At 34.9% G+C, this 24,361-nt stretch overlaps 1 protein-coding gene across 1 annotated transcript in view; it reads right to left on the bottom strand.

Moving 5' to 3' along the window:
- CUNH8orf34 (chromosome unknown C8orf34 homolog) overlaps nucleotides 1-24,361 on the bottom strand; it is a 373,414-nt gene that overhangs the window by 224,617 nt on the left and 124,436 nt on the right. Inside the window, 1 exon segment of the mRNA XM_032421931.1 lies at nucleotides 1,820-1,992. Within this exon segment, the coding sequence (XP_032277822.1) occupies nucleotides 1,820-1,992 (173 nt within the window).

Below are 24,361 nucleotides of genomic sequence, written 5' to 3'. Positions count from 1 at the left end.
CTTCTCCTTCCAAAGCCTAGAATACCACTTAGCCTGTTAATGTTTAAGACCATTATACTACAAGTTCATTACTATTTAAAGGCAAAAGCTAATACTCTAGTTATAGCCTCTGGAGTCATTAAAAAATTTCTCCCAATCCATTTTTATTCATCCAATTCAAATCTAATGCTATGTGAGTTCCTTGTATAAATTTGGAATCCTGTTTGGTATTAGAAGATGTGAGAGATACCGTTTCTAACCCATAGTTTATTGCTATTCTTTAAACTAAGTTCAGATATGCATGCATTCTTTTATGCTCTGATGGGGCATCGGGGTGGGATTTCACCTGTCTTCATTTCATAGAGAATACCTCAATTCATGATTTAAAGAGAGAGAACAGTAACACTAAGAAAAACTTTTCGTAACAAATACCTGAGAGAGGTCTTCATGGGTTGAGTTTTCTGGGAAAGGGATTTGACTTGGATTGAAGGAAAGATTCCCCTTTATTGGGTATTCAAGAGGGAATCAGAGCTCACTGAAGCTAGGAAGAAAATAGAAGCACTAACATTTGCAATAAATAGCTCCGATTACTATTATGACTAAATGAAAGCAAAATGAAAGTTGACATTTCTCTATTTTACGTTAAAGATCTGGCAATGACTAAAGATGAAGGTCTAGAGGGTTTCATAAGTCTGGTATTAAAAATAAAATTACCTTCATTGACAGGTGAAATTGATCTGGCATTTCACAAAAGAAGGTAAATGGATTTTTTAAAATGGCTTTCTTCTCCTTACATGGGACACTTCAACTATTTAAATAATTTAAAAGTTATTTCTCATGGAAACAGAATCAATTTTCTATATGCCTGAAGCACATTAATGAGTATTCTGAATTTCCTTCCTTCTAGCCAAGTGATAAGTCAAAGTAAAACCCCCCCGAAAGCTATTACATTGTAGAAAATACAATTTTCTCCTTGAGAAAGAACAGTTATTGGTTGCTGCCAAATTTAATGTAGGAAATACAAAGTTACTGTGGCTATGCTATGCATAGGAAAAACTCTTCTGTGGTGGTCAGCTAGCAGCACCCAAAGAAAGTTGTGGCTCTCTTACATTCAATTCATGAGCATTTAAATCCATTTTCTCAGGCTCGTGTAAGCCGTGCCTCCATAATGCTTTTTCACTCCAACTTCCTTGTGGAAGTTTTCATTTTGAAGTTTTACTCACTGCAGTTGGTGTTACAAGACAAGAAAAAGGTTGTTCTGAATATACTTTTTTCTAACAAATATGAAACTTTCAAATTTAAAAATCATAAATGCTTCCAAAATTAAACAAAGAAAATGAAAAGAATTATGTTCAATCATAGTTACCAACTCTAAATTTAAATGGTTCTAAATGGAAGTTTTTCTCTCTTATTCTACACTAACTCTGCTTCATGTGGTCTATTATAAATAGTTTTCTTCTTGTTGATCAACTACATCTCTCTGGTAAATGAGAAGCTCCTTCATCTCCAGTTCTTAATAGTCAGCCATTCCCTGCCAAGCATTATAGTGCGCCTTGACTGACAATCTATGTCTTTGAAATTATTTCTCTATTTGGTTTTAGTAGCAAAGAGATGGTGATTTTCTTAGATATAAAGAAAAAATTAAAACCAAAATCTAAAAGCAATCTAGTAAAACTTTAATTTTAAAAGAGAAATTAATTTTTATCTCATGTGGAACCCAGCATAATTTTCTATATAAAATTGCTAAGTTATTTCATCAAAATCATGCCCTTGGATTTATTTCCCTGTTAGCTTTTAACGATCAAGAATATTCAGAATCTTAGAAGGCATCTCATCTCACCTTCCTGCAGGGCTAGAGCTATTATCTTCATTTTCCCATTTTTCATTTTTACTTCTTGGAACTGGGGGCTGTAGCATTTCAGCGGCTAGTGGGTCAGCATCGTTCTCTTCTCGACCAATCCATTCTCCAATCACTCGGGGTCTCAGAAGAGAAGAATTAAATGCCACTGTTTCCTAAAGAGAAAAGAATGTACTGACTCAGATGACTTATTCTTTTTTTTTTTTTTTTTAAGATTTTATTTATTTGACAGAGAGAGCACAAGCAGAGGGAGAGGGAGAAGCAGGCTCCCCACTGAGCAGGGAGCCCGATGCGGGACTCTATCCCAGGACCCTGAGATCATGACCTGAGCTGAAGGCAGCTGCTTAACCGACTGAACCACCCAGGCGTCCCTCAGATGACTTATTCTTATTAATGGGACAACAGGGAAATAGTTTTGTCTAGAGTTTCGACTGCCTCTGCAAATCAAAATGTTCCTTTTTTCTTTCTGTTGACTTAATATTTCAGGTCTCTCCGTTTCTATTAGGTGACTTACTCTTTGTAATTTGTGCTGACTCCTGAAGGTCACTGACAAAGGATCCAGGAGTGAAACCTTTGATTTGCATCTGGAAGGCTGCATGTGTGTTCTCAGGAAGGAGGAGCGGAGACTAGCATTTGTGACAGAAGGAAAAGCGTGTGGCAAGGCTCCCACAGTGAAAGAGCTTAGCATTGCTGGGAAATGGTAAATAATTTCTTAGGAGGAAACTGGTGTGAGGTCAGGGAATAAAGTCAATAGTGGTGGAAGGATGGATTGCCTCCAATTGTGGAACAGTCTGGACTTGTAGGGATCCAGTAGAGGTTGGAAGCAGGGCAATATCAATGACAGGTATGGTATGCTAATTCAAAAAATGCTAAAGTGACCTCTTTTCATAGATTTTCAGATGATGTGGGTCTTAAAATGATACTTAACCTATTTAAATCATTTAATAATTTGAAAGGTATACTAGAATACTGAATGTGTATAATTGCTGGAGGTATCTCAGTAAGTGGGAAAAAAGGTTAAAAGCAATGCCTACTCTATGATCTTAGGTTTGTTTTAAAAATTCATATGGGTGTATATCAATATTTTGTGCTGGTCTCAGCCTCTCAATAACCAATGTTGTGGTTCTTATGATTACAAGATGCCCTTCAGCAATAGCCATCAGGAGACTTTAAAAAATTAAAAGTTTATTCCTTCTAAGACCTGCAAATTATACAGCACACCTGGGGGCCACACACTGAGGTCACGGTAGAAAGAGAGAGAAAAAGAGAGAGCTAGCAATCACAATGCTGGGGTTCTGCTTTTATTGGGGTTGAAGGTGGAAGCCTAAGGTTTTGTGGGCTCACTCTTTATTGGTCAATTTAAAAAATAAGAATAAGAATTAAAAGCATTGGGAGAGAAAAAACAAGTGGCCCAAATGGTCAGTAATTGAAATCAACCAAGATCTCTAAAACAAAAGAGCTTCAGTCAGGGGAGGTGGCCTGGACCTTTATCTAGTCCACTATGGCTAACAATGTGTTTATCAGAAATAGCCATCTTTGAAGTAGACACTTTGACAATCAAGGTTTAAGTGGGGCACTTGCATTACAAAAAGAAAAAAAAAACAAAACCAATTGTTAGGGCTTATACTACAATCCATCATTCATACAGTAATTACTTATTAATTTTCTTAGATTTATTAAGACCCACTGTGCGCCAGACACTGCTTTATTTGTTGGGAAAAATAATCGTAAGACCAAAATTTGGTGGTTTTATCTGAACAGAGGGACTACAGGTAATTTTAGTTTCTTCTTTTTGTGTTTCTATGTCTTTGCAATATTATGATAAATATATATTTGTCTTATAATGAGAAAAATGCATTTTTTTAATTTTTAAAATTTTATTATGTTATGTTAGTCACCATACAATACATCATTAGTTTTTGATGTGGTGATCCACGATCCATTGTTTTCGTATAACACCCAGTGCTCCATGCAGTACGTGCCCTCCTTAATACCCACCACCGGGCTAACCAATCCCCCCCCGCTTTCCCCTCTAAAACCCTGTTTGTTTCTCAGAGTCCACAGTCTCTCATGGTTCATCTCTCCCTCCAATTTCCCCTGAGAAAAAATGCATTTTAAAAATAACCTGATCTGAGAAACATAGGCTTGACTTAAATTATGTTTCCCTATAGTTTTTAGTATTACAAGAGTTCTGAATAATTCCTTAAAAATTCAGACCTGGTCTTCTGAGTCTTTACAATTCTCCAAAATATTATAAAAATACAATACAATGCAAATATGGTATAACAATATGTACAATATAATATTAACTAGTGTACAAATATAACACCAAAGGAAACATATGAAATATGATTAGGACATAGCTGATGAATATTTATCCAAGTCATATCAAGGGATAGAAAGTAGTTGGATATCTTAATATGGATTTCCTAGCCCACATGAAAATGTACCAGATAAGTTTTAGTAATAGGTATTTTTATAACACAACAAATAATCTGAATTCTTTCTGTATTTATGTTCCTGTCGTCAGGAAATCAAAGCACTATAATGGCGTTCAGCTGTGAAATCATGCAATCAAATTCTTGTTTGAAATTACTAGAAAGGCACATTCACCTATCACAATTTAATATCATTTGAAGTATAACAATTAAAATTAACATCAACATTGTTAAATCTTAAACCTGTATTTGTTTTTAAAAGCAAACTGAAGTAAAGTCATGTTTTAGAATTTTAAAAAATTATAAACATATTTACAGCTTCAGAATCAATTCTGGCCTGTGTCTGAAGTACAACTTATTTTGTGAATTTCACTTTCTCCAAATGTAAAACAGTGATGATGGGAATTATAAAGCCTACTGTATCAACTGAGTTCATAGGGAGCACAGTTAAACCACAGAATTATGTACATTTGCTAGATACAATTATTTAAGGATGTGGACTATATTAAAACCACTTCTACATGTGTGATATATCTGGGGGAAAAATGGTAAACAGAACTGCAAGAATGGGCAAGTTGGGTAAAAATAAATCCTTGGTTGTCAATATGGGCAGAGTAACAGAACAGAGACTTGATGTGACAAATTTTCAACCTCTGAAGTTTTACAGAGTATTAAAAAGGTTGGATAATTAAGTTCAATGTTATTAATCTCATTTATGTAATAAAGCAGAATTGGGCTTGGAGATTTGTCCTATTAGAGGTTCAACAATAAGAATGGGGACAAAGAGACTGACCACTGTAACAACAGAAAGGAGTGGGTTTGGACACTGTAAATGAAAAATGCGAAACAGAATTTAGAGTTGAGTATGATCAAAAGTTGAGAGCTGAAGAGAATCAGAAATAACTCCCTGGTTGCTTACTGGGAAATTAAATAAAATGATAGATGCCATTGCTGTTGGAAAAGTAGAGCACTGAGAGGCTAAATCGTTTGATATGCAGCCTGTTTTAACACTGGCTGGCAGCAGAAATTTCAGTGAGAAATAGCTGATGAACAAAATACAAAGAGCTGCAAACAGGGTCAGAGGAGTTAGGAAGTGAGTATTTTACAGGTCAAAAAATGGGACTCTAACTTTTTGTATTTTTCAGAATGATTAAAGCTCTTTTGATATCTATGCCTTTTTAAAAATGTTATAGCTATAGAAATTATTGAATGTAATCTATTTACTTGTAATAGATTAAAATAGCAAATATTTCCTTGGATATATTGCTTATATTTGATTAAGCTAAGTAAACATAAATTTTTATGAAAGGATTTCAATGAAGAAAGCAGTTCTTAACACTATATACAATGTACCACAAATGTCATTACAGAGCAAAAGAAATTTTAAAATGCACATCAAAAGCAGTAACTTCTTTTTTTTTTTAAAGATTTATTTATTTGACAGAGAGAGACACAGCGAGAGAGGGAACACAAGCAGGGGGAGTGGGAGAGGGAGAAGCAGGCCTCCCGCTGAGCAAGGAGCCCAATGTGGGGCTCGATCCCAGGACCCTGGGATCATGACCTGAGTTGAAGGCAGATGCTTAACGATTGAGCCACCCAGGCACCCCAAAAGCAGTAACTTCTTGAAAATATTTTAAGTACATGGTAAACAAATAATTTAAGGTGTCAATCTAAACAATGTAAATCCTAATGATTCTTTAAAAATGTATAAATACATATTCCTTTGCCATCCTATGGATAGAGTCTCTAGAGGTTGAGATTCTTAAACAAGTATGTTGAAATTTAATAAGAAAAGCATTTCTGGTCAAAATTCAACCAAAGATCACAGATTTGCTTAGTATTTTCGATCAGCAGAAAGCTAACCTATCCAAGAAGCAGTTACCGTAAACCAGGCCTACTCTCTCCAAGTAGCTTACTCCCACTGGCTAACTCACAACAGGTTCAACTGCTCTGACCACTTTATCACATTTGATCATACTCCGTGGTTTTGTTTCTTTTTTCTTTTATTTTTTAATTCCACTATGATTAACATACAGTGTTATATTAGTTCCAGGTGTATAATATAGTGATTCAACAATTCTACACATTACTCAGTGCTCATCATGGTAAGTGTACTCTTAACCCCCTTCAACTATTTTGCCCATCTCCCCACCCCTCTGGTGGCTACCAATTTGTTCTCTATATTTAAGAGTCTGTTTTTTTCTTTGTCTTTTTTTCTTTATTTGGTTTGTTTCTTAAATTCCACATATGAGTGAAAACATATGGTATTTGTCTTTCTCTGATTGACTTATTTCACTTAGCATTATATCCCCTAGATCCACCCATGTTTTTGCAAATGGCAAGATTTCATTTTTTTTTTTCATGGCTAAGTAATATTACATCGTATATATGTATATATACTACATCTCATCTATCCATTCATCTATTGATGGACACTTGGGTTGCTTCCATATTTTTGCTATTGTAAATAATGCTACAATAAACATATATATATATCTTTTTGAATAGTGTTTTCATATTTATTGGGTAAATACCCAGTAGTGGAATTACTGGGTCATATGGTAGTTCTATTTTGAATCTTTTGAAGAACCTTCATACTGTTTTCCACAGTGGTTGCACCAGTTTGCATTCTCACCAACAGTACATGAGCGCTCCTTTTTCTCCACATCCTCACCACCTGTTTCTTGTATTTTTAATTTTAGCCATTCTGACAGGCATGAGACGATATCTCATTGTAGTTTTGACTTGCATCTCCCTGATCATGAGTGATGTTGAGCATCTTTTCATGTGTCTGTTGGCCATCTGATGTCTTCTTTAGAGAAATGTCTGTTCACATCTTTGGCCCATTTTTAATTGGATTATTTGTTTTTTGGTGTTGAGTTGTATAAGTCTTTACATATTTTAGATACTAATCCCTTATCAGCTATGTCATTTGCAAATATCTTCTTCTATTCAGTAGGCTCTCTTCTAGTTTTGAAGACTGTGTCCTTTGCTGTGCAGAAGCTTTTTATTTTGATGTAGTCCTGGTAGTTTATTTTTGCTTTTGTTTCCCTTCCCTCATGAGACATATCTAGAAAAATGTTGCTACAGACGATGTAAGAGACATTACTGCCTATGCTGTGTTCTAGGATTTCTATGATTTCAGGTCTCACATTTAGGTCCTTAATCCATTTTGAGTTTATTTTTGTGTGTGGTGTAAGAAAGTGGTCCAGTTTCATTCTGTTGCAAGTTGCTGTCCAGTTTTCCCAACACCCTTTCTTTTTTTTTTTTTAAAGATTTTATTTATTTATTTGACAGAGAGAAAGAGAGAGAGCACAAGCAGGGGGAACAGCAGAGGGAGAGGGAGAAGCAGCTCCCCATTGAGCAGGGAGCCTGACTTGGGGCTCCATCCCAGGACCCTGGGATTATGACCTGAGCCAAAGGCAGATGCTTAACTGACTGAGCTACCCAGGTGCCCCCCAACACCATTTCTTAAAAGGACTTTTTCCCATTTAATATTCTTGTCTCCTCTGTCAAAGATTCATTGACCATATAATCGTAGGTGTATTTCTGGGCTCTCTATTCTGTTCTGTTGATCTATGTGCCTATTTTGTGCCATTACTATACTGCTGTAATTATTACAGCATTGTAGTATATCTTGAAATTGGAGATTGTGATACCTCCAGCTTTGTTAATCTTTTTCAAGACTGCTTTGGTTATTTGGGTTCTTATGTGGTCCCATGAAAATTTTAGGATTATTTGTTATAGTTCTATGAAAAATGCTATTTGTATTTTGATAGGGATTGCATTAAGTCTATAGATTACTTTGGGTAGTATGAACATTTTAACAATACTTGTTCTTGCAATCCATGAGCATGGACTATCTTTCCATTTGTTTGTGTCATCTTCAATTACTTTCATCAATGTTTTATAGTTTACAGAGTACAGTTCTTCCACCTCCTTGGTTAAGTTTATTCCTAGGTCTGGAATGACTCCCACCAGCCCCTTTGCTCTGCAGAAGTCTCCAAAATGTCTCTGCCCCTCCACCACACATTCTGAGATTAGCAAATAAATCTCAGGTACTTTCCAAACTGCTGCTTCTATACTGTATCTCAATAGGGCTGTTTGTCTCTTTTAGGGTGGGACTCAGTTTCCTATTACTCTCTGTCTCTCCCAGAGCCAAGCCCACTGATTTTTTTAAGTTCCAGGTGTTTAGTCCCACTGACTCTAAGAACTTTCAAAGTTAAGCCCCTCTGGTTTCCAAAGCCAAATGTTATGGCTCCCAGTGCAGGTCCCTCATGCCTGGGGTGCCTAGTAGGGGCTCTACTCCTTCCTCCTCCCTATGCCTATGTTGTCTCTCCCCATCATGGACAGTCTTAGGGGTTAACTTGTTTCCTGACCATGTCTCCACCCTTCCGACCACTTTCAATGTGGCCTCTTCTCTAAGTCCAACTGTGAAGAGTCTGTTCTTTCAGTTCTCGGGTTGTTTTCTGCATTATTTACAGTGATGTGGGTGTTATATAGGTATATCTGTGGGATGAGTTGTGCCTAGGATCCTCCTACTCTGCCATCTTCCCCAGAAGTCTGTTTTCTCTTCTTAATAAATCAAGATGTTTATGGAAGCCTGAGATCACATCTTAAATGCCTTTGTTTCCTCCATAATAACTAGCATAATTATGATTTCATAAAATAAGCATAAAACTTGTGTAAATGAATTAAAAATAATTCATATAATGAAAACCAATGCAAATGTGGTTTATGTTTAACTAAAAATTATATAAATGATTCATGTACAACACTGATTAATACATTTTTTTTTTTTAAAGATTTTATTTATTTATTCATGAGAGACAGAGGCAGAGGGAGAAGCAGGCTCCCTGCGGAGCAGAGAGCCCGATGTGGGACTCGATCCCAGGACCCTGGGATCATGACCTGAGCCCAAGGCAGATGCTTAACCGACTGAGCCACCCAGGTGTCCCTGATTAATACATTTTTAAGCAACATAAGAAAGTCTACAAGATGTGATCTATTTAAAATCATTAAATATTTCTTACAAACTCTTAAGTTTCGAGTAAATTATTTTAATACTACCAGTTCAAAAAAGGAAAATTATGGAACACAAATCACACATTAAATGTTTAACACAAAATTGCATTAAATGTTTAATTTAATAATCATTGTTAAGTAATCCACACATTGAACTTGCATTAGAGTTTAAAGAAAGTAATGTAAGCAGATAGTTAAAAGCTTTTTTCCTACTGCTCCTACTTCTATTTTCTTCCAGCTTGAGATATAATTAACATTATTATGTAAGTTTATACTGTATAACATAATGATTTGACATACATATATACTGCAAAATGATTACCATAACAAGGTTAGTTAACATACTCATCACTTCGCATAATTACCATTGTGTGTGTGTGTGTGTGGTGAGAACTTTTAAGATCCACTTTCTTAGCAACCTTCAAGTATACAATATAGTGTTGTAAACCTTAGTCACCATGCTGTGCATTAGATCCCCAGATCTTGTTCATCTTATAACTGGAAGTCTGCATCTGATCACTTGCACCCATTTCCTCCACACCCTCACCTCTGGCAACCACCACTCTACTCTCTCTTATTATAGGTTAGTTTTTTTTAGATTTCACAAATTAGTGAGATCATACAATATTTGTCCTTCTCTGGATGACTTATATCATTTAGCATAATGTCCTCATGGCTCATCCACATTGTCACAATGACAATGGCAGGATTTCCTTCCTTTTTATGGCTGAATAATATTCCATTATGTTATATATATATATATATATGATGATATATATTATTATATATATATAAATAATCACTTTCTCTTTATTCATCTATTGACAGGCACTTAGATTGTTTTCATGTTTTGGCTATTGTAAATAATACTGCAATAAACGTGGAAGTTCAGATATCCCTTTGAGAAAGTGATTTCATTTCCTTTAGATATATACTCAGAAGTGGGACTACTGAATCATAGTTTTATGTTTTTTGAAGCACCCCCATGCTGCTTTCCACAGTAGCTATATAAATTTACATTCCCACCAAGAGTATACAGGGGTCCTCTTTTCTCCATATTCTTGCCAACACTTGCTATTTCCTGTCTTTTTGATAAGAGACATTCTATCAGGTGTGAGGTGATACCTCATTATGGTTTTGATTTGCATTTCCTTGATGATTAGTGATGTTGAGCACCTTTTTATGTACTTGGCCATTCATCTATCTTCTTTGGAAAAATGTCTGTTCAGGTCCTCCGCCTAATTTTGAAAAATCAGATTTTTTTTTCTATTATTAAGCTATCTGAGTTTCTTATGTATTTTGGATATTAAACCCTTATCAGATATATGATTTACAAATATTTTCTCCCATTCTACAGGTTACCTATTCAGTTTGATTTTTTCTTTTCTGTGCAGAAGCTTTTTAGTTTGATGTAGTCGCACTTGCTTGTGCTTTTGGTGTTAAAAAAAAATTTTTTAAACCACTGTCAATACCAATGTAAATGAGATTTTTCTTCTAGGAGTTTTATAGTTTGAGTCTTACATTTAAGTCTTTAATGCATTTTAAGTTGATTTTGTACTTGGTGTGAAATAAGAGTCAAGGTTCATTCTTTTTTTTATAGTTCTATTTTTAATTTTAATTTTTTATGCTATAAATGCTTGTATTAAGAAACAAAGTTCATGGGGCACCTCGGTGGTTCAGTCAGTTAAGCGTCGTCCTGGAATGGAGCCCTGCATGGAGCCCCGCATTGGATTCCCTGCTCAGCAGGGAGTCTGCTTCTCCCTCTCCCTCTGCCCCTCCCCATAGCTTGTGCTCACTCGCTCTCTCTCCAAAATAAATAAATCTTAAAAAAAAAAAGGTCAAATAGACAACATTACACCACAAGGAACTAGAAAAAGAAGAAACTTAACTGAAATTTAGTAGAGAAGGAAATAAGAAAGACCAGAAATAAAATGGAGACTAGAGTAAACCATAACATAATATTGAAAGTAGTAACAAATTTTTCCAAAAAAATAAATGCAATTGGCAATATTTTAACTACATTAAGAAAAAAGAAGATTCAAAAAGCAAAATGAGAAAAGGAAGAGAAAACAATACAACAGATGTCACAGAAACACAATTTCATTTTTTGCAAGTGATTATCTAGTTTTCCCAACAACTTTTATTAAAAAGATTGTCCTTTTACCTGCTGGATTAAATGTATTCCTATTTACTGTATTGTTTTTTATGCTGTTGTAAATGGGATTTTTTTTTTCTTTTTAGGATAGTTCACTGTTAATATACAGAAATGTAACAGATTTTTCTATGTTGGTTTTGTATACTGCAACTTTACTAAATTCATGTATTAGTTCTAACAGTTTACTGGTTGAGTCTTAAGGGTTTTCTATGCATAAAAACATGTCATCTGCAAACAGAGACAAGTTTACTTCTTCTTGTCCAATCTGGATGCCTTTCATTTCTTATTCTTCCTCAGTTGCTCTGGCTAGGACTTCTGGTACTTTGTTGAATAGGAGTAGTGAGATTGGGCACTCTTGTCTTGTTCTTGATTTTAGAGAAAAATCTTTCAACCTTTCATCACTGTTGAGTATGATGTTAGCTGAGGGTTGTTATATATGTCTTTTATTATGTTGAGTTACATTCCCTCTATACCCAATTTGTCAAAAGTTCTTACCATGAAAGAATGTTAAATTTTGTAAAATGTGGGTTTTTTGCATTGAGATGATCATGTGATTTTTATGTTTCATTCTATTAATGTGATGTGTATTTATTGATTTACATATGTTGAACCATCCTTGTATCCTAGAGATAAATCTCATGTGATTGCAATCCTGGTATCTGATTCTTTTAATGTGCTGTTGAATTCAGTTTGTTAGGACTTTGTTTTGAGAAGTTTTACATCTATATTCATCAGAGATATTAGTCTATAGTTTTCTTTTCTTGCAATATCCTTACCTGGCTTTGGTATCAAGATAATGCTGGCCTCATAAAATGAGTCTGAGTGTCTTCCCTCCTCTTCCAATCTTTGGAAGAGTTTGAGAAAGATTGGTGTTAGATCCTTAAATGTTCAGTAGAATTCATCAGTGAAACCATCTGGTCCTGGGCTTTTCTTTGTTGGAAAGTTTTTGATTCCTGTTTTAATCTCCTTACTTGTTATTGGTCTGTTCAAATTTCCTGTTTCTTTGTGATTCCATCTTGGTGAGTTGTATGTTTCTAGGAATTTATCCAGCCTTTTTTTCCTATGTCATCCAGTTTTTGGCACTAATTTTTCATGGTAGTTTCATGATCCTTTGTACTTCTGTAGTATTAGTTGTAATATCACCTCTTTCACTAATAATTTTATTTATTTGAATCCTCTCTCTTTTTTTCTTGGTTAGCCAAGCTAAAGATCTGTCAGTTTTATTTATTTTTTTGAAGAACCAACTCTTAGTTTCATTAATCTTTTCTATTACTGTTCTATTTTCTATTTCACTTATTTCTGCTTTGGTCTTTATTATTTCCTTTCTTCTGCTAACTTTGTAGCCCTTACTCTTCCTTAGTAATCAATATAAACTGCTGAAAGCCAGGACCTCAGCAATTGGAAGTATTCAAAGTATTTTGTTTTAGTCTTTAATATATTTACTTAGCACAAGTTTTTCTCAAAAACTATATATCACATTCTGTGAAAAAACTGAAATATGTTTTGAGCATTTTGATGGATCCCCAGTGCTCCTGGCTTAGTGATCATGCCTTTAGTGTATGGTATGATGGCATTAATGGTCCTAATTGTTCAACCTCATTGTGTCCATGCCCCTTATCATGTGAGTTTATAGTTTCTCTTCTAAAAGTGGACAAATTTACCCTCCACATGTGACCTGTTTTAGCCAATGAAATAGGGACATTATTGTATGCCTGTTATAAACCTAGGCCTTAAGGCACCTTACATATTTCTACTTAATCTCTTGTATTTCTGCCATCCCATGAGAAAGATATGCCTATTCAAGTCTACTTGCCCCAAAATGAAGATAAGAAACACTTGTAACAGACCTGAATGACACCAAACAAGCCACCTTATGTCAGCTGACAGTAGCCAACCTCCAGTCACATGAGAAACTCCAACTGAGATCTGTTGAGCCCATCTAACCAAGATCCAGCCACGGTCAGCCGAATTCCAGAAAAGCAGGAAAAATAAATTTTACTGTTTCAACCCTCTGAGTTTGGGGTTAAAACATTACATAGCTATAGCTAACTGAAACAAACTGATCCTAGAAGTAGAATGCTGCTTAATAAAAACTTCAAATATATGTCATTGGCTTTGGAATATAGGGGCAGGTGTTGGCTGTAAAAACAGTGAGGAAATTATTATAAGAGGCTGGAAAAATGGAGGCCAATGTTATGTGGTGTTAATTGCTTAGTAAAACTATCATCTCTGGTTAAGATAGAAAGTGATCTAATGAAGTTTCAAAATTGCACAAGGAGATCTCTAAGAAAAAATCTGTAAACATTACCTACTTGCTTTTAGCCACATATGATAAGTTTCTTCAAGAAATAGATGAGTGCAAAAAATAACCTACCAATTTGCAAGCAAAATTTAGAGGAAATATTAAGAGTCTGGCTGAATTTCTTATATCCAGCCTTTCTCAACAGCTCAAGATTTTTAAATTAAGATAATCCTTGTATAAATATTAAATCCATGGCCCTGCCAGAAAGACAAAACCTCAGGGTAAAGAAGAAATTAAGAATGTGGTTATAAGGCCCTTCATTAAGACTTCTGAAAAAATTAAGAGAGTGTCTTATTAAGGATGTTGTTTCACAACACCTAAAATACCATTAATTAAATCTAGAGAGAGAGGCATGTCCTGAAAAGAATTGTGGATGTGGTTTTTGGCACAAGAAGGAGAGAGGAATCAAATACAAAGGAAACCCAAAAATTATTTAAGACAGCTGAATTGGCAAAAAGCACCTGAAGTAAAAGGGACATAGACTACAAAATGTAAATGCCATTTTTCTATAAGAAAGAACCTGAAAAAGTTGCTCAAAGTTATCTTTTCTAAATCCCTCTTCAGAAGTGGCCAAAGACATTAACAAAAAAGAAAGTCCTACAGGAAGAAGCCACGAGCTATGGAAAAATGATAGATGGAGACTCCCAGGGAACCCAGTTTCTACTCCCACAGAACAGAATTGGGGCCCAATTAAGGAACACTTCCAATGCCTTGGAGAGGAATACCTAATGATATGTGCCCATAAGAACCAATAATTTCTATAAACCTCTCATTATTTCCCTTTTCTAGTGGGAATATTTAATGTGGTTACCTCACGTCAGTCTTATCACTTAATGGAGAGGAAGAAACAAAACTATCAGTCACATATGTTTCCCTATAAAGAAAAATCAAGAGAATTCAGAGGCAATTTATAACACATGAGTTTGGCAAGTTTATGGAATTTAAGATAAAATTAGAAAAATAATTTTCATTCCTACATTCCAGCAAGTTTTAAAATGGTAATTTATAAAACAGATTCCATTTACAATAATAGCCAAAAGTACAAGTTATCTAGGAATCAATTTAATAAAATTTGCATGGTTTTATTGAATATAACTATATGACTTTATCATGTAACATTGTAATATTTAATTAAATGGAAATATGCCAAATTCACAGAATGACTCAGAAATGTAACAATGTCAATTCTCTCATATCAATCTAAAATACAATACAACTCCAAACCAAATGGAATAACAGATATAAGCAAATAGGGCAATAGAAGAAAAAGGGCCCAGAAATAAGACAAGTAACACAAGCATGCATCCTGATGGACAAATGATGAATTTTTCAATAAACAGTTATAGCAAGTATATTATCCATATGGGGAAAATATGTTCCAACTTCTTACCATATTAAAAAAATAATTTCAAGTGGATGAAAGACCTAAACATGAAAAACAGAACTTTTAGGAGAAAATAAAAAAACAATTATTTTCATGACATCAAGTAGAAAAGGATTTCTTAAAACAGTATTACAAGTTAATGTTAAAAATGTCTGTTAATAGAAAGCACTATTTAAAAAGAGAAGACAAGCCTCAAACTTAGAGAATATATTTGAGGCACATATAACCAGTAAGAGATGACATCCAGAATATAGAATAAACTCACAAATCTAAAGACAAAAATACTGGCAATAAAAATGGGCAAAAGAGACAAGCAGGCATTCAATCTTATTGAAAATTATAAAATCACTAATTGAATCTACAAGAAACTATCTTTCATTAAAATGTTTGATGACAGCTAGTGTGAGCAAGGATCAGGAGCAAAAAATATTATTACAAACTGTAGGTGGAAGTGTAAATGATACAACCTTTAGAAATTCTGCATTACCTAGTAATGTTAAAAATGCACATGCCACGGGGCGCCTGGGTGGCTCAGTCGTTAAGCGTCTGCCTTTGGCTCAGGTCATGATCCCAGGGTCCTGGGATCGAGCCCCGCATCGGGCTCCCTGCTCCGCGGGAAGCCTGTTTCTCCCTCTCCCTCTCCCCCTGCTTGTGATCCTGCTCTCACTGTGTCTCTCTCTGTCAAATAAATAAATAAAATCTTAAAAAAAAAAAAAATGCACATGCCACATTGGTAGATTAATTGAAGTTCATTTGGTTGTGTTTTTCTCTTTCAGTTCAGACACATTTTCATTCCTCAGTTAATTTCAACATTCCCTCTCTCCTGGTTCTCAGCTTATTATGTTGCTTCTTATTTCAATGGGAAAATGAAAGCAATCAGAAGAGAATTTGTTTATCTTTTCATCAACAAACCCACCAGCTATTAGCATTCTTTTTTTTTTTTTAAAGATTTTATTTATTTATTTGACAGAGAGATAGAGAGAGAGCACAGATAGGCAGAGTGGCAGGCAGAGGGAGAAGCAGGCTCTCTCCCGAGCAGAGAGCTCGATGCAGGGTTCGATTTCAGGGCCCTGGGATCATGACCTGAGTGGAAGGCAGACGCCTAACCAACTGAGCTACTCAGGTGCCCCAGCTATTAGCATTCTTGTCTACAGTGACAAAAGATGAACTGTCATTTCTTCTTTTCTGGCATATAGAAGGTATTCTATGTGTACAGTGAATAAAAAATTGATAAAACTTAGGTAACGTATGATTCAATGGTTCATAATGCTTTATCAACATTACTAGTCATTGGAATATGTAAATGTAAATCAAGACCACAATGAAATACTACTTCACACCCATGAGGATGACTATAAGTGAAAAGACAGACAGGTACTAGCAAAGATATGGAGAAATTGGAACCCTCACACTTGCTGATTGGAACGTAAATGGTGCTGTCACTGTGAAAAATAGTTTGGCAGTTTCTCAAAGAGTTTAAACAGAGTAACATATGAGCCAGCATTCCCATTCCTACAGATATGCCCAAGAGAAATGAAAACACACATCCACACAAAAACTTATACATGACCATTCAGAGAAACACTATTCGTAATAGCTGAAAAGTAGAAACAACTCAAATGTCCATAAATTGATGAATGAATAAACAAAATTAGGCCTATCCATACAGTAGGATATTATTCACCAACAAAAAGGAATGAAGTACTGATACGAGCAACAGCATCACTGAACCTTGAAACCATTATGCTAAGTCAAAGAAGACAGTCACAAAAGACCACATTTGTTTGACTGCATTTATATGAAATTTCTAGAATAGGCAAATCTATAGAGACAGAAGGCAAATTAGTGGTTGTCTAGGGCTGAGGGGCTGGGGGGATGGGAATGGGTACAAGGTTTCTTTTGGGATAATGACAATGTTCTAAACTTAGGTTGTGCTAATATACTTTGAATATAATAAAAACCAGTTTAGATTTTATTATATGAATTATTATCTCAATAAAGTTGTTATAATAATGCATTAAACCCATTTTAGCTTTTCCCCTTTCATGGGGAGTATAGTGTTAGTATAAGGGAAAAGCATGGATTTGGAGTCAGATGAACAATCAGAAGCCAGAGGGAAGTATTCTAGATCTAAGTACTAATTCTGATTCAGCAAATCACTTAATCATTCTGGCCTCAGTTTCCTTATCTGTAAAACAAGAAAAACACAACCACTTCATTGGACTGGTCCAAAAACTAAATTCAGTAACACATCAAAAACCCCTTAGCATATCTGCTAGCCCTAATAGAGACCCAATATTATCCCTCCTCCTTTCCCCCACTATCTTCCGCACCCTCCTACCTGTGATCTAAAACATTTTATTCTTCATTATGGAAATTTTCTTGCAAATACAAAAGTAGACAGAAGAGCAAAATAAACCCCTTTGTAGTCACACACATTTTCATCAATAATCAACTCACAGGTAAACTCACTTCATCCTATCTCCATCCATGTCCCTTCCATATCCCCCCATCCCTGCCAAGATCATTTCAAAGCAAATCCCATTCATTGTATCATGTCACTTGTAAACGGTCAATTATGTATCTCTAAGAAGGGTGCTTTTATAAACAAATACCATTATCACTTTCAACAATAAAGTAACAATATTCTTTAATATCAACAAATAACCTCATTAATTTTCAAATTTCCTTGATTATCTCAGGGAAATTATCTGTTTGTACAAGTCAGACTCTACACAAGACTTGATGTGTTATGACTTACTTTTATGTCTCTTCTAATCTACAGGTTCTCCTATGTCATTTTTTGTCCTGTAATTTTGTTGTTGCTGTTGTTTTTCCAAAAAACCCAAATTGTCTGTCCTGTGAGTTTTCCATAGTCTGGATTTTTCCCTTTACATCCCTGTGATGCGGCTTGAAATGTCCCTCTACCCCTTGTAATTTCTGTAAATTAGTAGTCAGTTTTGGATAAAGTTTTTGTTGTTGTTCTGAGTACTGCTTCAGAGAGAATGGTTATACATTAGTCCCCCCACCCCATTATCTGCGGTTTTGCTTTCTGTGGTTTCAGTTACCCGCAGTCAACTAACTACAGTCCAGAAAGTAGTTGATCCTTCTGACATATCGTCAGAAGGTCAACGGTAGCCTCACAGTACGTCACAATGCCTCCATCTTTCACCTCACTTCTCTCATCACGTATGCATTTTAACATCTCACATAATCACAGGAAGTACAGTGCGATATTTTGAAGGAGAGAGACCACAGTCACATAACTTTTATTATAATATATTGTTATAGTTGTTCTCTGTATTACTTATTGTTAATCTCTCTGCATAATTTAAAAATTAAACTTTATAATACATATGTATGTATAGGAAAAACATAGTATATATATATAGGGTTTGGTACTATTCATGGTTTCAGGCCTCCACTGCACTGGGATTTTGGAACGTATCACCCCACAGATAAGGGAGGATGACGATAGTTCCATCTGGAGGCACATAATGTCCTGTTGACTCTTCACTCTTCTTGACTAATTTTGGCAGGATTGATAATTATTGCTTAGATCCATTAATTCACTAAAGATTGCCAAATGGTGATTGTCTAATTTTATAAGACCATATTCATTTATTTGCTGGAAAACTTCTGTAAAGAGAAACTTCCTCAAATATTTGGTTACCCTGAAATACAATTTGTATAGGAAAGGTAGATTAAATGTTTGATTCTTTCCCTTTACTTTTACCAGTTTTTGAAAGTAGTAACTTTGGCCTCCTCACATATTTTTAAGGTTAATTTTTGGATGAACATAAAAATTTTAAAATGTTAGATATAATTCACTGCATTGCAGTTATTATTCTTATTCATGTTCAAATCTTCTCAACTCTTTCCAGTGGGAGACTATTTAAAGTTGGCTCCTGAGCTCTTTTGACACAGCCAAGTGGTCTTTTACATGTTTTGCTTTCTGGCATAACAGGATGTTTAGGCTCATTTTGCTTCCAACTCAGAATCAACCATTATTCCAAGGGACTCCAATTCATTTTAGTGGGAAATACATTTTAAGACTAGATTCTGGACACTTGGATGAACTCATTATTTTGGGGCCGGTAATAGTGGTCAGATATAAGAAACATGTAAGTTTTAAATATTTTACTTTGACATAATTCAGGTTTACAAAAAAGTTGAGAAAAGAAAAAAAAGAATTTCTGTATACCTTTCATTCAGATTGCCCAAATGTTGCTAATGTAATAATGTCAACATTGGTGGTTAATATTTTGCTTTATCATTTTCCTTCTCTCTTTTTCATATTTATAATAAAATTTCCCCAGAACCATTTGAAGGTAAGTTGCTCTTTACTCCTAAACACTTCAGGGTGTTATTTCCTAAAAAGAAGGACATTTTCTTAGGTGGTTACAGTATAATTATCAAAATCAGTAATTAACGTAAGAACAATACTAATATTGTATTAAATAACCTTGTTTAAATTTCCTCAATTATTTGAATAGAGCTGCTCAAGGCAATAGAGAATCCTAGATCATATATGACATTCAATTGTAATGTTCTTATTGTTGTTGCTTAATTTCCTTTAATGTAGAACAGTTTTCAGTATTTCACATTTATGACCTTTATGTTTTTTGAAAATATGGGCCATTTATTTTTTTAGGAGGTCCCTCAATTTGTCGTTTTCCAATGTTTCCTATGATTATAGTGAAGTCATGCATTTTTGGCAAGTATGACACAGAAGTGATGTATTCCTTTCATATCAAAAGGCACATGATACTGATTTGTCTCATCACAAGTGATATTAACCTTGGCCACTCGGTTAAGGTGCTGTCTTTCATGCTTCTCCATCGTAAAGTTGCTACTTCTCTCTTGTTAATTATTAAGTATCTTCTGGGGAGTAAGTCTGAAACTATGTAGATAACCTGTAATTCATCAAAATTTCACCCACTAATTTTAACATCCTTCGCTGACCCTTCCCTGCATCAATTACTATGATGGCTACCAATCTGTGATTTTCTAATTTCACCATTCCTTCCAGATTTATTTGTTGATACTCTACCATGAGAAAGAGCTTCCCTCTCATCTCCATGTGTGTATGTATGCATGTACATACGTAGGTATATCAGAATGGGCTTATGGATTAATTTTTTTATTCAATGGACTGTAACATATTAGTATCATTATTTTTAGGTTTTAAAAAGTCCCTAGAAGGAGCTCCTAGAAGTAGGCTCCTGTGTTTTCTTGAAATGTTCCATCATTCTTTGATTGCATCTTACTTCCTGACACTAAAAGACAATCCAGACAAAACACATACTTTCTTAGCTGCAGCCCTAGATTCAGCCATTTCTCCAAAGAGCCCTGGTTCCTTTTAACAGAGAATGATATTTAGAAAACAGTATCTGCTCTCTAGTTGTGCTCAGTGTCAGTGGAGAGTGTGTTATACTGAACTAATGAATCATTGAACATTATATCAAAAACTAATGATGTATTATACTTCAGTTAATTGAATTTAAATGAGATACCACCTCACACCAGTCAGAATGGCTAAAACGAACAAGTCAGGAAATGACAGATGTTGGCGAGGATGCGGAGAAAGGGGAACCCTCCTACACTGTTGGTGGGAATGCAAGCTGGTGCAGTCACTCTGGAAAACAGTATGGAGGTTCCTCAAAAAGTTGAAAATAGAGCTACCCTATGACCCAGCAATTGCACTACTGGGTATTTACCCCAAAGATACAAATGTAGGGACCCAAAGGGGTACATGCACCCCAATGTTTATAGCAGCAATGTCCACAATAGCCAAACTATGGAAAAAGCCAAGATGTCCATCGACAGATGAATGGATAAAGAAGACGTCCATCGACAGATGATGGATACACACACACACACACACACACACACACACACACACACACACTGGAATATTATGCAGCCATCAAAAGGAATGAAATCTTGCCATTTGCAACAACGTGGATGGAACTGGAGGGTATTATGCTGAGCGAAATAAGTCAATCAGAGATAGACATGTATCATATGATCTCACTGATATGAGGAATTCTTAATCTCAGAAAACTGAGGGTTGCTGGAGTGGTGGGGGGTGGGAGGGATGGGGTGGCTGTGTGATAGACATTGGGGAGGGTATGTGCTATGGTGAGCGCTGTGAATTGTGTAAGACTGTTGAATCACAGATCTGACCACTAAAACAAATAATATAAAAAAAAAAAAAAAAGAAGAAGAAGAAGAAGAAGAAGATAGCAGGAAGGGAAAAATGAAGGGGGGGAAATCAAAATCAGAGGGGGAGACAAACCATGAGAGACTATGGACTCTAAAAAACAAACTGAGGGTTCTAGAGGGGAGGGGGGTGGGGGGATAGGTTAGCCTGGTGATGGGTATTAAAGAGGGCACGTACTGAATGGAGCACTGGGTGTTATATGCAAACAATGAATCATGGAACACTACATCAAAAACTAATGATTAACATAATAAAAAAATAAACACCCAAATAAAACATAAAAAAGAAATGAATGAATTTAAAAAATTAAAAATAAATTAAAAAACCAGGAATTTTTTTTTCTTTTTCAAGTTTTTATTAAATTCCAGTTAATTAACATACAGTGTAATATTAGTTTTGGGTGTAGAATTTAGTGATTCATCAAAAAAAATATGAGTTCTTAATGATACTTCCTCTTAAAAACAGGATTATTGGATTTTTACTTAATATTCATCCTACATCTGTATTTCCTTTCCCTTATGCCAAAAATTCTGGTTCTTAAGGATATTAACATAATTAATTCTTTGTTATATCACACAAAGCATAGACAATAATCTCTTTATAATAATGCCAACACTATCCATCAATGACACAATTGCCAAAAATAGCTTTAGATTGTACTGCTGTTCCCTCTGTCCTTAGGGAGCAGAGAACAATCAAATCACTGTGTTTATAATGACTTGGAGTAATTCATCTCAGTGGGTTTACACCATCAACCCTGAAACACAGTTGTGCTGATTTGTTTCATTTTGCTTTTGATTATTAAAAATTACTGTTTTAAGATTTTATTTTGTTTTAAAATTATATATGTAAGTGGTCCCAAATGCATACATATTCAAAGTTCTAAGAAATCAAGCCTCTATCCCTATCATCTCCTCTCTACACCTTTCTATATGTAACTTTTAAAAAACAATGTGTCTGTGTGTGTGTGTGTGTGTGTGTGTGTTTTACAGTATGACAGATTTTGCTCTTGTTATTTTGGCTTTCATCTAAGCAAATATGTATCTATATTTTCATTACACTTGTTCAGATAAATGGTACCACACTTACAAACACATTTCCTCTTCTTGCCTCTTTCATTTAACAATATATCCTGGGAATTACTCTGAAGTCTCTATAGAGAGATTCTTTCATTTTTACAGCTATATAATATTCTATTGTGTGGAGGTACTACAATGTATCCAATATTTTTCTTTTAATGGACATTTAGCTGTTTTATATTTTTGCTATTAAAATAGCATGACAAGGTGTAACCTCATGCATAAGTCTTTTTATATTTTTGCCAGTGTGTCTTTGGAATAGACTCAAGGAACTAATCAAAAAGTATTGCACATAAAGTTTTTTAAATGTTGAAAATTCTCCCTGCATAGCGTTTGTACCATTTTGCATTCTCACCAGCAATGTCTGAAAGTGCCTATTTCCTCACAGCCTCACCAAAAGAGTATTTTAATTAACTTGGGGATTTTTAAAAGTCTGATAGGTAAGCAGTGGTGTTTAATTTGCATTTCTCTTATTCTGAATGAGGCAACTAGCATCTTTTCATATGATTAAGGAACATTTTCATTTTTTTTTTCTGTGAACAATCTATTCATATGGCTCATTTTTAGTGGAATTTAGGCCTTTTATTCTCTATTTTTAGAAGCGTCCTATAATTAGGGTTATTAAGATTTGCCTGTGATGTAAGCTGCAAATATTTTTCCTTGATTGTCACTTTCCACATTTCATTTTTAAGAGATAGGTTTTTAAGATAAAACATGAACAATAATTATACTGGTGGTCTCCCTTAATATTAGGACTATTGCTTGTTATAAATCAAACATATGACCAACACAAGATATTAAGCAGTTTTATGGATTTTCCTCTACTGCCAAAAATATAGGATACACATGTAGGTGGTCACATGTGGGTGGGCAAGAGATTCTGGAACACAGAAACAAGACAAAGGATCATAACAGTGTAAGTATGCCCTAAATCCCAAAACCATTCTCTAAATAATCACAAAGACATGCACGTACACACACACACACACAGACACACACACACACACACACACACACACACAAGGAATGCAATCCAGATTTGTTTGCTTGGGAGAAATGAATAGAAATGGAAAGTCAAAGCAAAACAAATCTATCTGGTGAAAAAATATCTTATCTTTGAAGGAGTTAAGATTTCAGTCCTTCCACTGGTATACTCAGTGGGGGCAATCATCAGAGGCTAGAAAGCCCATGGCATATTATGTCTGTACCAGATTATGTTACTCGCATCAGATAGCCAGTCTGAAATAATAAAAAATAGTCTCTTGTTGAGCTTCTTACTTGTTAGTGAGGCAACATAACATAGTATTTAAGAAAATGGGTTTTGGAGTTAAATTTGCACTCAAATCTGAGTTCTACAGTATATTATCTATGTCTGTAAATTCACAGAAGTTACAAAACTCCATGGGCTTCAACTGTCCTATGTGTAGAATGGACATAAGAGCTTTCTCAAAATAGGGCTCTTGCAAATGTTAGTAAGAAAGTGTACTTACGACACCTGGCACAGTACCTGTCATACTGTATGCTTGATAAATACAATCCATTATTATGTACCTAGTTAGTCTTTTGCATGGTCTCATATATACTTAACTTCCATGCTGAAACATTATTTGTGAGAATGAACACTACACTGTCGACCTCCCTTTCTAGATTTCTATCATATTAGAACTAGAGCTCTTAATATAATAAAATAACTCAAAGAAAATGTCTTGATAGTAGGCAATATGGTAAAAGGCCACAAAAAGTAAAACTGGATTAGAGAAATGGAACATACTTAGTTCTGGCTATTACACAATTATCTCCCCAAGGCTTAGTAGGCACTGTGAACAAAGAGTTTCTTTCTTTCTTTTTTTTTCAAAAAAGATTTTATTTATTTATTTGACACAGAGAGATACACAGCGAGAGAGGGAACACAAGC

The sequence above is a fragment of the Phoca vitulina genome, unplaced genomic scaffold, assembly GCF_004348235.1.
Source record: "Phoca vitulina isolate PV1807 unplaced genomic scaffold, GSC_HSeal_1.0 scaffold25, whole genome shotgun sequence".
Classification (NCBI taxonomy): Eukaryota; Metazoa; Chordata; class Mammalia; order Carnivora; family Phocidae; genus Phoca; species Phoca vitulina.
This window is presented reverse-complemented; position numbering and strand designations above follow the sequence as displayed.